Below are 14,245 nucleotides of genomic sequence, written 5' to 3'. Positions count from 1 at the left end.
AGGAAAAAAAAAAAGAAAAAAAACTAAACTGGGATTTCTGTGCGGGGGTTAACTTGTAGTTTGTGTATCGTGGCAGAATGCAAGAGCGAAGCACATTTCCAGATGGGCTATCTGTCTTTTTGCTGGATAGTACTGTGTGAGTTCCAGGGGAATAGCTGGATTTGAAAAACATACTTACATGGGCAACAGAGGTGTGTGCTGAATGTTGTGTATTTAACTTCTCAGAGTATAACCTGTCAAAAGGGTCAGAAACCTTATCACCTCAGTGCTCAATCTTATTGAGATATTACAGCTTTTAATAGCTTTAAAATTGCAGATACTGGTAATTTTACAAACTGTTTTTTTTTTTTTTTTACAAATAACTTTTCAGAAGGAAAGAGAGAATGAGCCGAATACGCATAGTGTGGATTAATGCCTTGTTGTCCTATAATGATTTTGACCCATATGTCAAAGTGTGCGAGTCAGAGGGGCAGATGTGTTCACTGTATTTTTAGAAAGATGCACAAGGAAGTTTGTGTGTGAATGGATGTGTGTGTTCAAAAAGAGAGTGATCAAGAGCCACAAAGGCCAAGTGCACTTCCTTGTCTCCAGGACAACTGCGACCCCTTTAGAGGAACTTGACAGTACAGATATTCATTGTGCACCCATGGGCCTCAACAGCGCTCTCATAAGGGGCGGCATTGGAATTCTTTACTATGGTCACCTCTGACTAATACCACAAAATCCAGACTGAGCTCACCATTTATACCGAGGAGTCACTCATCCTCCTGTTCAGGCAAAAAGTATTGTGTTTGAACACTCAAAAAAATGATTCAGGCCCTTCATAGATATGACACATTTAAATTTCATTCACTTTACTTAAACATATCTAATTAGGAGTAATACGTATTTATATTTAATGAGTCTAACATAAAATATTTAAATAGTTTAATCTATGAAATTTATTTAAACTTTACCAACTAAATTTAATTTGATTTGGGAAATGGGAGTGCCTTCTGCACATGCGCGAGACACGCTCAGACAACGCACTCGTGTGACCGCCGGCGCCATTTTCTCAAGCTGGTGGAAGGTGCACCAACTCAATTACATTTCATTGGATGAATTTGTCTTTTTTGAGTTGGGGCCACACATATTTATTTGATGGAAAACCTGCCCTCAATTAAATTGTGTTCATCCAATGAGTTATTTTTTTGAGTGCACTACCATTAAAAAGTTTGTAATAAACAGTTTTTGATAGAAGTATCTTATGCGGAACCAATGGGGCATTTATTTGATCTAAATACAGTAAAAACATGTAATATTGTGAAATATTGTTGCAATTGAAAAGAACTGTTTTCTATTTTAATATATTTATAAATGAGTATATTTTTAATGTTTTCATGTCATGGCAAGGCTGAATTTTCAGCAGCCATTACCTCAGTCTTCAGAAATCATGTTAATATGCTGATTTGGCTCAATTATTATTGGTGCACTGTAAAAAAAAAAAATTTTCATGATTTGTTATCATGTTTTTTTTTTTCTTTTGTCAAATACACTTCAATAATTAATGTGGTTCAGATAACAAAATATTTTGAGTTTCTGTTGATTAAATCAATAGTATTAACTCAAATGTTTTATTTCAATGAACTCAAAATTGTAAGGTAATCAGATGACTTACTTTTTAAGTTAAACCAACAATTCTTTCTTTTTTTATTATCAATGTTGAAAACAATTTCAGTATTTTTGTGGAAATCATAATTTTTAAGGATTCTTTGATAAATAGGAAGTTAATAATCATATAGCATTTATTTGAAATAGAATTTTACAAATTTCTTTACTGGTACTTTTGATCAATTTAATGCATCCTTGTTCAATAAAAGTATTTCTTTCTTTCTTTGTTTTTAATCTAACCCCAAACTTTTGAATGGTAGTGTATCATGGTGTCCACAAAAATATTTAGCAGGAAAAGGTTTTCATCCATGATAATAATAAGAATGCATCTTGAGACTCAAATCAACATATTAGAATGAAAGAGGTTTATATAGACTGTGACTGCTGGAAATTCAGCTTTGCAATTTTAAGATTAGCCTATATTAAAACAGAATTCGTTATTTTAAGTGCTTTTTTTTTTTTAAAAAACGTTAATTAAAATTACGTGATTTTTTAAGTACAGTCCAAGTTATATTCGAGACAACAAAGAAAGAGTGTGTGAAAGGGAAAAAAAAAGAAAAACAAAGTGGAGATGCCGGGGATTGAACCCGGGGCCTCATACATGCAAAGCATGCGCTCTACCACTGAGCTACATCCCCGCCTCTTTCAACAGCCAGATTTACACTATATATCATTCTCACCAAACTGCAAAACAGTACGATATACTTTGAAGTTGGAAGTTTATATACATACATAATGTTGAAAAACAAGTATCTATGGTTGCGTACAGCAAAACTAAAAGCATACGGATACAGACAAGTGTTGAATAAATCGCTCTGGTCAGTGAATCCACTAATCCAAACACACTTCCGCATAACCGACGTTCACGTTCACTAATTGCGGAAGTTCATCCTTCGTCAAATCCTACAATAGTGAAACCAAAACATTTCCACTTAACGTTACGTGACACTAGTATTGACCTTTACCTGTGTGACTTATTTGTTTTCGTTAATATTTGTTTGACAACAAGTGTTTATGTATTCATGCTCTCTCCTGGACCAACTATTTTTTTGTTGTTTAAGACATATGTCAGCACAAACATGACTAACGTTACTGGGACAGGGTGAGGCAGAATTATGGAGGATATTATTTGTGTCAGCTCGGGCAGCGACGACGACTCTGATTTAGAAGTTATAAGTAGTTACAACGAAGACAAAGAAGATGCAGTTCCGTTCATCCGAGCAGAATGGCTCCAAGTCACACCTGTAAGTGTACGATATGCAAGCAGTTTGTCTTAATAAGAGTCTCAATGTCTTGCTTCCAGAACAGCAACTTTCATGTGGTTTACATATGCAAAAATCCAATTTGTTTAGGGTGTGCGTAAACACACTTCTTTCCAACCGCACGTGCTTTTCACTTTTTATACATAGCGCGCGGACATTGGCTGCAAGATACGTTGGTAAGTTACCTCTATGGTTGGTACGCGCGCAAGTGACGTTACATCCATACATTTAAGTTTTTTATATATATATTGTTTTTTTATAGAGTTTTAATGTAAATATTATTTACATTATGTAAACAGAAATAAATTATTTATTTTATTGTTTTTTAATTTCATTTTCATTATTTCGATAATAAATCGATAATTCGGCTGATATTTAACATTGCACATTTGGAGGATTAACATTAACAAGCTTTCACTTGGGTTAGAAATAAACACTGGTATTTTTGGTGAATATTTTTAGTAAATTTCGAGTATTGTGTTAATAATACTCTTTAGTATGCGGCTCTTTAGAATAAATGATTCTGATTGGTCAAACGTGGCTAGAGCTCATCCGGAACCGTTTCATAGCCTGTGTTGGTGTTCTTTCTCTCCGCCTTATGTGCAAGTAAGCTAATACAGTTATTTCAACTTTAATAAATATTAATATCCATCTATTTAATTTGTTTATTTTATTTAAGTAGCAGTGTAATAAGTCGGATAAAGGCCTGTTTACACCAAGGACGATAACTAGAACGATAACGATTATTATGTTTTAAAAGTCTAGTTCGGAATGTAAAAGAACTGCACAAATATAACGATAATGGCACAGCTAATAAAAATATTAACAGCCATTTAGCATTTAAACCGGCAGATGACAGCGAACGCTTATAATAAACAGAATGATAGTTGGTGTGGACCCTAATATAGTTATGGTTATAGTATCTTTATAGTCATTGTTCTTGGTGTGAAAGGGATTTAATGTACAGCAGTCGGCCATTGTTGAAAAAATAAACAACTTCAGGGAGACTATGTTATGATATGCTTTTTTATTAATTGGCCAATTGAAAATTAATTGAAAATTCCATATACTATTTTATTTGTCTTGATTTATAATACTTTATTCATTGTTTATTTGTCTCAGGTCCTCATTGATATCACAGGCCATAACTTCACCCCTCCAAGGCGAAGATGCTCAAGAAGAGATACTTGCTCCTCCTTAGAAGTTATAGATTTAAGTGAAGATGATCCTGCTGATTATGGCAACATCCAGCTTCAGAATCCATCACCAACTCTGCCATCAGTAGAAAGGAAAAACAAGAAAGTGCATGTAACACCGGCATCTTTTGGAAAACCTCAAGAATCACAATCTCAAACAAGTATTGGAAAAGATGTAGCTAATTCAGGGTGTTTTGTAGGGAACAGTGTGCAGTCTGTTGTCTCTAAGTCACTCACTCAGGAGAACGCTTTCACAGATGTGCTCCAAAGAACAGATAATCATTTGCATCGAAACACGAATTGTAATTTAAGCTCGTTTGAGCAGTTGAGCTGGGACAAGTTTTTGGAACGTTGCAGCTCCAATGATGTGAGTAAAAATTCTATTGCAGATATATCGCAGAACACTAAAGACTCTCAGCTGAGTACACCAGCTGTCTGCAGCACAGATACCCACCAAGAAGACAATCTTGACCAGAAATGGGAAGGCAGTGTTCACTCTTCTTACAGTCTTGACAGTCCATATTACTGTCCGAGTGAGGTCGATGCTTATATATTTTCTGACTCATCCAATAAATCTGAAGATAAGGATCACCCGTTTACAACATATAACAGTCAACCATCACCTCAAACTTTTGAGCTTCCTTCTGATACTCATACTGCATCAGTGTCCAATGCACTTTCTTTAAATGATGACGGTGAAACTATGAATATCTCCAAAAATGTGGACCTACATACTCAGGTTCTGTCCGAACCTTTTTCCCCCTCCATACCTACCTCATCAAGGGCCTTGCCCCACTGGAGCCCTGAACTTATATCTCAACAGAGTAAACCTAGCAGTCCCACTTCCACAGAGATTCTTGCCAGCGACACAGCGCCACATTCTCCTGATCTATCTACGCTGAGCTCACCAAGTAGTTCCTTCAGCCTCCTCCTCTCGCAGCCCTCCCCGCCAAACTTTTCAGAGAGAGCAGAGCTAAGGGGAAATGATTTACATGCAGGATCCACAGAAAGCCCTTCCATCAGGCTTTGGGACACAAGCAGTGATGACAACAATGAAAATGTGCTGGATAATGCTGTCTCAGGTCTTTCTGAAAACAACTCGCAAGATAGACAACATATTTGTCTGGCTCAGTACAGAAAATTAAGTCAGTGCATGGGTGGAATGGTTCCACAGATGGTAAGATGTTTTGATGTGCACTTTAATAGGTAGATTCAGTAGACAAAATAATGATTATATTATTGTTACTCTGTGTATAATGTAAATCCTAATCTTAAATCACATTTAGGCTTGTCAAGATTATTGATTAATCATCTGATTGTGGGTATTCGATCTAATCACAATTATTTGCGATAACTGCAATAATTGTGCAGTTTAAATTTCAGACGCATTTTGCCAAAGAATATAAAAAAGACTGTTATATAGTACTCAAAGGACTTCCTTCATATGAAATGATGGTTTGTAGGTTTAATCAGTTACAATATAATATGAAATGAAAGTTTATGGGTTTAATCAGTTATATTTTTTATATATATAATATATATATAAAAAATAATATATATATATATATATATATATATATATATAAAATATAATATAATATATGTATATATATATATAATATATATATATAAAATATAATATAATATATGTATATATATATATATATATATATATATATATATATATATATATCTTATTATATATGATTCTAAGTAAAAAAAATGTACTAGACTTACATTGTAAGTGACATGAACAAAACAGAATTAAATGTTTAATCGCAATTATTTGTATGACAATTAAACGTCAGCACAACATTCATAATTGTGACAGGCCTAGCCACATTATCTCATTATAACACAAATCACACCATAAACTCTGTTTACTTCAGCCCTTAAGGTATGGTCACAAAATTTTGGCAAGATTTTGCAGGCAAAAAAGGTATAATGTCCGTCATCAATAGTGTAGCGATATATGAAGCACAGCTCACACAGAAATAATTTTCAAACCAAGCAGCTTTCTGTTGAACGCGATGAATTTCCATGACCAACTTGAACACGAGCTGTATCTGCGTAGGTGGTAATAGCAAATTTATTTATTTAAAAAAAATACATTAATAAACATTTAATTAATTAATATACATTTATAAGACCATATTTTGCATTATATTACCTTGGCATTAAAATTCAGAAAACTAGTTAATGCTGCTGTGTGAGTAAGGCTAAGGGAGTGATAGCAAATTTGATATATTTCTCTTTTGCCTGCAAAATTTTGCCAAGCAATGGTAGCCTTGTCTCCTGAACATCCCCAAACTTTTGTGAAAATCAGTATTCATAGTGAAATACATTTCACTCAGTCACTTTTTGTTTTTAACAGCATGACGATGAGGAGGAAGGTGACCACTATGGTCCTGCTGAGCCCCTGTGCCGACAGAGCCTTAGTTTGGTTAACAGCACTATTGAGGAGAATTACCCCGAGGGCACTCTTCAGCTGCTCTCTGACTTCATTCAGCCTCGGTATTACCCACCGGTGGATATTACGAAACATCTGCTCAGGGGGATCCTCTTGGACCCACAAAGCCCTGATGTCCTAGCCATAGAGGCGTATAACCTATTGATGAAGACTCAGAGGTAAGTGGGATCACATCTGCAACTACTTTTTTTACTCCATGTAAAAAAGTTATGTTTAAAAAAGGATTTTACCATTTTTTTTATGTTTTCATGAAAAAAGTCATGAGTAAGTCAGATGTACACTGGTGGGTGGTGCCCACCCCCAACTCCCCACTTACTCTTCATGTTTATTAAATAATTTCAGTTGGTTTTATATGTTCAGATACCACCCTGTGGACGCTTCTACAGTCCCATGGGATTGGGAACTGATGAAATCTGTTATGAACAATCAGGTAGGCACTTTTTAGCACATTTAAAGGATTAGATCACTTTCAAATAAACATTTCCTGATAATTTACTCACCCCCATGTCATCCAAGATGTTCATGTCTTTCTTTCTTCATTCGAAATGAAATGAAGGTTTTTGATGAAAACATTCCAGGATTATTCTCCTTATAGTGGACTTCAATGGCCTCCAGACAGTTGAAGGTCAAAATTACAGTTTCAGTGCAGCTTCAAAGGGCTTTAAACAATACCAGATGAGGAATAAGGGTCTTACCTAGCGAAACAATCGGTCATTTTCGAAAAAAATACAACTGTATATGCTTTATAAACACAAATGATCGCCTTTGTAAGTGCTTCCGCTTTCCGTATTCTTCAAAAAGCTTACGCTGTATGTCATACGCCTTCCTTATTCTACTTACGGAATGTCCCGTTTTTTCCGTAAGTAGAATAGCGAAGGCGTAGGACCTCGTCTGGTATCGTTTAAAGCCCTTTGAAGCTGCACTGAAACTGTAATTTTGACCTTCATCCATTTGGAGGCCATTGAAGTCTACTATATGGAGAATAATCCTGGAATGTTTTCATCAAAAACCTTCATTTCTTTTCGACTGAAGAAAGAAAGACATGAACATCTTGGATGACATGGGGGTGAGTAAATTATCAGGAAAATTTTATTTCTTTTATTTTATTATCTTAAATGTTTCACACTTTGTTCTTCTTGTCTTAAGGATGACACTAGAAAGTTGCGGACGGAGATACGGTACATGCTCCTGCAATATGTGTTGCAGGTTTTAGAGGATGACTTTCATTTTAAACTCAGGACTCAATGTCTTCAACACTCCGTTGCAAAGAAGATGCTTTCATGTGGTCCTGAAACATTTGGGCAAGTCAGGTGAGTTTAAGCCCCAATTTTTGCAGTTGGCTTTGCTTGACTTTGTATACAGTAATAATCAATGAATAGTCGTATTATGTGTGCAATTATGTGATTCTTGTTCTTAGGGATCTAATAAATTGGATGATTAATGCTGCTAATGAATCGGTGAATGACTCAAAAGATGTGGAACATCCAAAGAAAGAGGACAACTGTCTTAAGTATATGAAGTGCTAATTTTGTTATCATTATACACTAAAGTTCAAATGTTTGGGGTCAATAAGATTTTTTTTTAATGAAATTAATACTTCTATTCAGCAGGGATGCATTAAATTGATCAAAAGTTACACTAAAGAGACTTATAATGTTACAAATTATTTCTACTTCAAAAAATGTTTCTAAAAATGAAACAATCCTGAATAAAAATGTATAATATTAACACATATGAAGCAGCACAACTGTTTTAAACATTGGTTATAATATGAAATGCTTCTTGAGCACCAAATCAGCATATTCGAATGATTTCTGAAGATTCATGTGACACTAAAGACTGAAGTAATGATGATGAAAATTAATTTTTTTATTACAAACTGTTACAATAGTACACACTATTCCGGTATTTTTGATCAAATAAATGCCTAGATGAGCGTACAGAAAATCATACAGATCCCAAACTTTGAACAGTAATATAAAATAACAAATTCTAATGGAACTATATTTTGCCACAACATGCAACAACAGTCTATGAAAAACAGTTTAGATTGTACTTTCCTTCTTTCTTTGCAAAAGAGAAACATTTACTTTTTTGTTACAGGATTGTATTATCTCTTCAGAGGATGTTAACATTGGCCGTAGAGGTGGACAAGGACCCCACCTACAATTCAGACAAACTTTCAGAAGAGCTCTTCAGTTGTCTTAACAGAATGTGTTCTTGTAGGAAGAAAAGGTAAACAAAAAATAAGGTTACACTTTATTTTACAGTGCCGTAGTTACATTGTAAATACTCAAATAAGTACTGAGTACTATTAATTATCTACATGTACTTACTATAGAGTTACAGTTAGGGTTAGGGTTTGGTTTAGGGTTAGTTACTTGTAATTATGCATAATTTACTGTTATTACTATAGTAAGTACATGTAGTAACATGTAACTACGGCACTGTAAAATAAAGTGTTACCAAAAATAAATAAAGAGAATCAATATTACAATTAGAGGTTGCACTTTTTTACGTATTAAATGACCAGAGCTTTATTGAATGTTGAGTTTTCATTTTAGACTCTTATTGTTGAGTACTCTGGAGAGCAAGCTGCTGAGATGCAAGTTGTTGAAGGTGCTGCTGGATGAGGCTTGTTCTCAGAAGACACGCTTGCCAATGTCTCTAAGCTTGCTGCTACACTACCTTAAGAGCTCCACATTGGCCTCCGAACCCTCAGTAAAGTTCATTACATTTTTTTATTCCAGATTAACATTTTGAATTGTTATTCTGCATAACAGCTGAACTGATATGATCTCCCTGCATGGTGTGTCAGGACGGAGCAGAGAAGTGGAGGAAATGGGATGAACTTCTTCAGCTTCTGTGGATGCTGATTCTCAGTTATGAAGAAGTGGTGACAGGTAACAAACTAGTCCTAGCATAGCTCTTTTCAGCCAAATGTCCAGTGTGTAATATTATTGTGTGAATATAATATACATAACTATGTTTCTGGTGGTGTATAAAGACCTTACATAATGAACCATTGTGTTTTTATTACCTTAGAATGAGCCATTTCTATCTACATACACCGCGGGTCCCCTTACATGTTAAGTCGCCATTTTACGCCGGCATATTTCTACAGTAGCCCTAAAAGGACAAACTGCTCTACATAGCGTGATTCGTCACTATGTTGTTCTTCTTCATTGGTGTTTTTAGAGGCATCTTTACTATGTTGAATACGCACAAAGAAGTAGTAGTAGTCTTCTGGCTTATTACAAACCCGATTCCCAAAAAGTTGGGACACTTTGTACAAATTGTGAATAAAAACAGAACGCAATGATGTCTTAAGTTTCAGATTTCAATATTTTATTCAGAATACAACATAGATGACATATCAAATGTTTAAACTGAGAAAATGTATCATTTTAAGGGAAAAATAAGTTGATTTTAAATTTCATGGCATCAACACATCTCAAAAAAGTTGGGACAAGGCCATGTTTACCACTGTGTGGCATCCCCTCTTCTTTTTATAACAGTCTGCAAACATCTGGGGACTGAGGAAACAAGTTGCTCAAGTTATAGGAATAGGAATGTTGTCCCATTCTTGTCTAATACAGGCTTCCAGTTGCTCAACTGTATCAGGTCTTCTTTGTGCATTCTTCCTCTTTATGATGCGCCAAATGTTTTCTATGGGTGAAAGATCTGGACTGCAGGCTGGCCATTTCAGTACCCAGATCCTTCTTCTATACAGCCATGTTGTTGTAATTGATGCAGTATGTGGTCTGGCATTGTCATGTTGGAAAATGCAAGGTCTTCCCTGAAAGAGACGACGTCTGGATGGGAGAATATGTTGTTCTAGAACTTGGATATACCTTTCAGCATTGATGGTGCCTTTCCAGATGTTCAAGCTGCCCATGCCACACGCACTCATGCAACGCCATACCATCAGAGATGCAGGCTTCTGAACTGAGTGCTGATAACAACTTGGGTTGTCCTTGTCCTCTTTAGGTCTGAGCTTTGGCCCAGAGAAAACGTCTGCGCTTCTGGATCATGTTTAGATATGGCTTCTTTTTTGACCTATAGAGTTTTAGCCGGCAACGGTGAATGGCACGGTGGATTGTGTTCACTGACGATGTTTTCTGGAAGTATTTCTCAGCCCATGTTGTGATTTCCATTACAGTAGCATTCCTGTATGTGATGTAGAGCCGTCTAAGGGCCCAACGATCAGGGGCATCCAGTATGATTTTCCGGCCTTGACCCTTACGCACAGAGATTGTTCCAGATTCTCTGAATCTTTGGATGATATTATGCACTGTAGATGATGATAACTTCAAACTCTTTGCAATTTTTCTCGGAGAAACTCCTTTCTGATATTGCTCCACTATTTTTCGCCGCAGCATTGGGGGAATTGGTGATCCTCTGCCCATCTTGACTTCTGAGAGACACTGCCACTCTGAGAGGATCTTTTTATACCCAATCATGTTGCCAATTGACCTAATAAGTTGCAAATTGGTCCTCCAGCTGTTCCTTATATGTACATTTAACTTTTCCAGCCTCTTATTGCTACCTGTCCCAACTTTTTTGGAATGTGTAGCTCTCATGAAATCCAAAATGAGCCAATATTTGGCATGACATTACAAAATGTCTCACTTTCAACATTTGATATGTTATCTATATTCTATTGTGAATAAAATATAACTTTATGAGATTTGTAAATGATTGCATTCCTTTTTTTATTCACAATTTGTACAGTGTCCCAACTTTTTTGGAATCGGGTTTGTAGAAGCAGAGACCGTTCTTTGTTAGAAGTAAGAAGAAACCTCATTGCTTGACTAGCTAATCTCTGCTATCTCAGACAACAACATCTTTGTCATGTGTCAGCCACCATAGCTGCTCTATGTGCTTAAGGGAGGGGTGACATAAGGGAGGGGTGAGTGGTGGACTGAGCCGTTGGTTGCAATTCACAACCTCACCACTAGATGCTGCTAAAATTTACACATTGCACCTTTAAATAAAATATAATTTTAAGCATTTGCAAGAAATGTTAAAGTAATAAAACAAGATTATTATAATAGATGTTCTCTTTACGCTACTTTCAACTTTTGTCCCCCAGGTCATCTACACTGTCCCATCACAAAGCGCTTTGATAGGATGCATGCTCCGATTTGGACACGGGATGATCAGGTGAAAAGGTCAGCAGTGCAAGATGCAGCAGATGCCTTCCTGACACGAGCAGCAGATGACATCGGTCAAGCTCTCCCCATGGAAATACAGGAATTACTATGCCAACTACAAGAACACATAACTGACACGTCCAGTGTTATTTCAAGTCATTAAACCTTTTAATTGCTTTGTTTGACATTTTTTTTAATAAATGTATTTTTTATACATTTTGTGTTTGTTCTTATAATAATATAGCCACAAGCGGTGATTATCGGGGTATACAAGGTCAAGTTTCAAAAGATTCTAAGCATTCTGTTGACAATTTTAGGCAAAACCTAGAATTTATGCTAATGCTGTCCTCGTGGAAATGCAGGATTTACTACCTCAACTGCACGGCCTCTTAAATCTGCTATTCAAAATGTATGGTCATTAACAAATTTATCTTTTGTATTTTTATCTTTTTGTAATTAGCCAAACTGTTGAAAACTATAAACTGGACATCATCTTGCTGACAGAATCATGGCTTGACAGTATTCATAATTTTTTCCTAAATGAAACATCTCCACCAGATCTTAGATATTTGTCCCTAGACTTAATAAGAAGCGTGGTGGAGTTGCCTGCCTGTAGGATTTTAACTGACTTGATCACTAGTGATTTTAATATCCATATGGATGTAATTTCTGATCCATCAACTGTTAATTTCAGAGTTACTAAACTCATTTGGCCTTATGCAGCATGTAACTGGCCCCACACACAAACATGGTCACACACTCGATCTGGTGATCTCATGTGGCTAAACCGTCAGCTACACACAGACTGTACATGTTGCCATATCTTACCACTATTGTGTCTTTTTTGAGATTTCAGTATGTACCAAGAGTATGTACCAAAACTGAGTGATAAGAGAACTGTCAGTAAGCGCTTTCTCAATGCTGATTCTTCTGCAAACTTTGTGGAGCTCACGTCATCTCTACCTCCTCTCACTTCCCCCTCTGTAGACACTTACGTTGAGGATTTTAGTCTCAAGCTCTCCGAATGTATCAGCTAGGTTGCTTCTTTAAAAACAAAGACTGTATCTGGGACAATTAAAGCCCCTTGAAGAAATAGTACATCCATCGTAAAATGAAGAAGAGACTCCAGGAGAGCATTTTTCAAGTTGAATTGACTGCAACAAAGACAATACTTCTTATTCACTATCAAAAGGCTACTTAACGCCTCAGCTATCATCAGAACTTCTCACAAGTGCAAATTGCAATGAGTTTGCAGAATTTTTTAAGGACAAAATAACTCCTATAAGACAAAACATTGCTCAATAACTATCTCAATGCCATTACACTTCATGAAACATTTTAGTCTCTCTTCCGGGGAAACCACAGCAGAAACATCCTTGATTAAGGTTCAAGGATTGGTTGATCTTGGTTAAAGGATCTGCAAGTTGTTCGTTGTTATTTTAGATCTGAGTGCTGCTTTTGACACCATTAATCATGACATCCTAACCTGACCGACTTTAGACATGGGTCAGTCTATCAGATCCTGTCTTAGACTGGTTCAGATCCTACTTAAGCAAAAGGCCAGGGACACTGGGTACCTATACACCTCCAGACATTATGTAATTTCTTGTGGTGTTCCTCAAGGCTCAATTTTGGGTCCCCTGTTATTTAACCTATACATGCTTCCTTTTAGCTGGTGTAATTAACCAGTACAATATTTCAATTCACCAGTACGCATATGACACACAACTCTATCTTTCACTTGCACCAAAATTCAATTTCCACACTACTAGACTGCATAGAAAGCATAAAATTGTGGATTTCCTAGAGCTTTCTACAGCTAAACAAAGATAAAACAGAGGTACTTGTAATCTATGACGCATGGAGAACATCTATTGCTCTTGACTAAAAGCCAGTAGAACAGGCCAAGAACTAGTAATCATGTTTGACATTGACCTCAGTTTTAAAAAAACATATTAGCTATATCGTTGCTAAAACAGCATATTATCACATCAGACACATCTCCAAAGTACATGACATTCTCTCCTATCCTGACAATGAGAAACTTGTTCCTGCATTTGTTATGTCTAGACTACTGCAAAAGTGTTTTTGCTGGGTTACCAAAGAGCTCTATTAAACACGAATGCTTGCTCTAAAACTAGAAATCACATTACTCCAACACTCAGATCCCTTCACTGGCTGCCTATATCAGTCAGAATTAAATTCAATATCCTCTTAGGATATTAGTTTTTAAATGTCTTCAAGGAACTGCCCCAATATACCTTTCTAATTTGTTGAATAAATATACACAGTAAATCTTACTTCTATATAAATGTGTGTTTTTTTTCTTCTCTGTGTATTTATATTTTGTAAAGCACTTTGTAAACACTTTTTAAAAGGTGTTATATGAATAAAGCTTTACTTACTTACTCAACTGCAGGATAGTAAAGTAAATCCTGTTACTTCAAGTCATTAAACCTTTTATAATAACTTTTTTTGACATTTTTTTTTAATAAATGAATTTTTTTTTTT

General features: G+C 35.8%; 1 protein-coding gene and 1 non-coding gene across 6 annotated transcripts; one reads left to right on the top strand and one right to left on the bottom strand.

Annotated features, from left to right (window-relative positions):
- Positions 1-2,216: 2,216 nt before the first annotated feature.
- trnaa-ugc (transfer RNA alanine (anticodon UGC)) lies at positions 2,217-2,288 on the bottom strand. The gene has a single exon. It is a non-coding gene; the product is annotated as a tRNA-Ala (tRNA).
- A 251-nt stretch (positions 2,289-2,539) lies between these two features.
- simc1 (SUMO interacting motifs containing 1) lies at positions 2,540-11,922 on the top strand. 5 transcript variants are annotated; one of them, XM_067381671.1, is made up of 10 exons: positions 2,540-2,894; positions 4,035-5,285; positions 6,483-6,736; positions 6,939-7,008; positions 7,725-7,888; positions 7,996-8,088; positions 8,682-8,813; positions 9,131-9,299; positions 9,397-9,481; positions 11,674-11,922. In XM_067381671.1, the coding sequence occupies exons 1-10, from the start codon at positions 2,766-2,768 to the stop codon at positions 11,895-11,897; spliced, it is 2,571 nt and encodes an 856-aa protein (XP_067237772.1). In that variant the 5' UTR covers positions 2,540-2,765; the 3' UTR covers positions 11,898-11,922. The 5 variants fall into 5 exon arrangements, 3 of the variants coding, with proteins under 3 accessions (XP_067237772.1, XP_067237762.1, XP_067237752.1); XM_067381661.1 differs by having other exon boundaries at positions 6,921-7,008; positions 9,143-9,299; XM_067381651.1 differs by having other exon boundaries at positions 6,921-7,008.
- Positions 11,923-14,245: the final 2,323 nt, after the last annotated feature.

This window comes from Chanodichthys erythropterus, chromosome 1 (assembly GCF_024489055.1).
Source record: "Chanodichthys erythropterus isolate Z2021 chromosome 1, ASM2448905v1, whole genome shotgun sequence".
Classification (NCBI taxonomy): domain Eukaryota; kingdom Metazoa; phylum Chordata; class Actinopteri; order Cypriniformes; family Xenocyprididae; genus Chanodichthys; species Chanodichthys erythropterus.
Note: the sequence above shows the minus strand (reverse complement) of the source record. Positions and strands in the feature narration are given on the sequence as shown.

Bases quoted from the DNA above. Each gene is read 5' to 3' on its own strand.
- simc1 (XM_067381651.1), top strand. From the start codon at position 2,766: ATGGAGGATATTATTTGTGTCAGCTCGGGCAGCGACGACGACTCTGAT. The intron at 8,089-8,681 runs GTATATGAAGTG...TTTTTGTTACAG, and splicing joins AAAGAGGACAACTGTCTTAA to GATTGTATTATCTCTTCAGA. The intron at 9,300-9,396 runs GTAAAGTTCATT...ATGGTGTGTCAG, and splicing joins CATTGGCCTCCGAACCCTCA to GACGGAGCAGAGAAGTGGAG.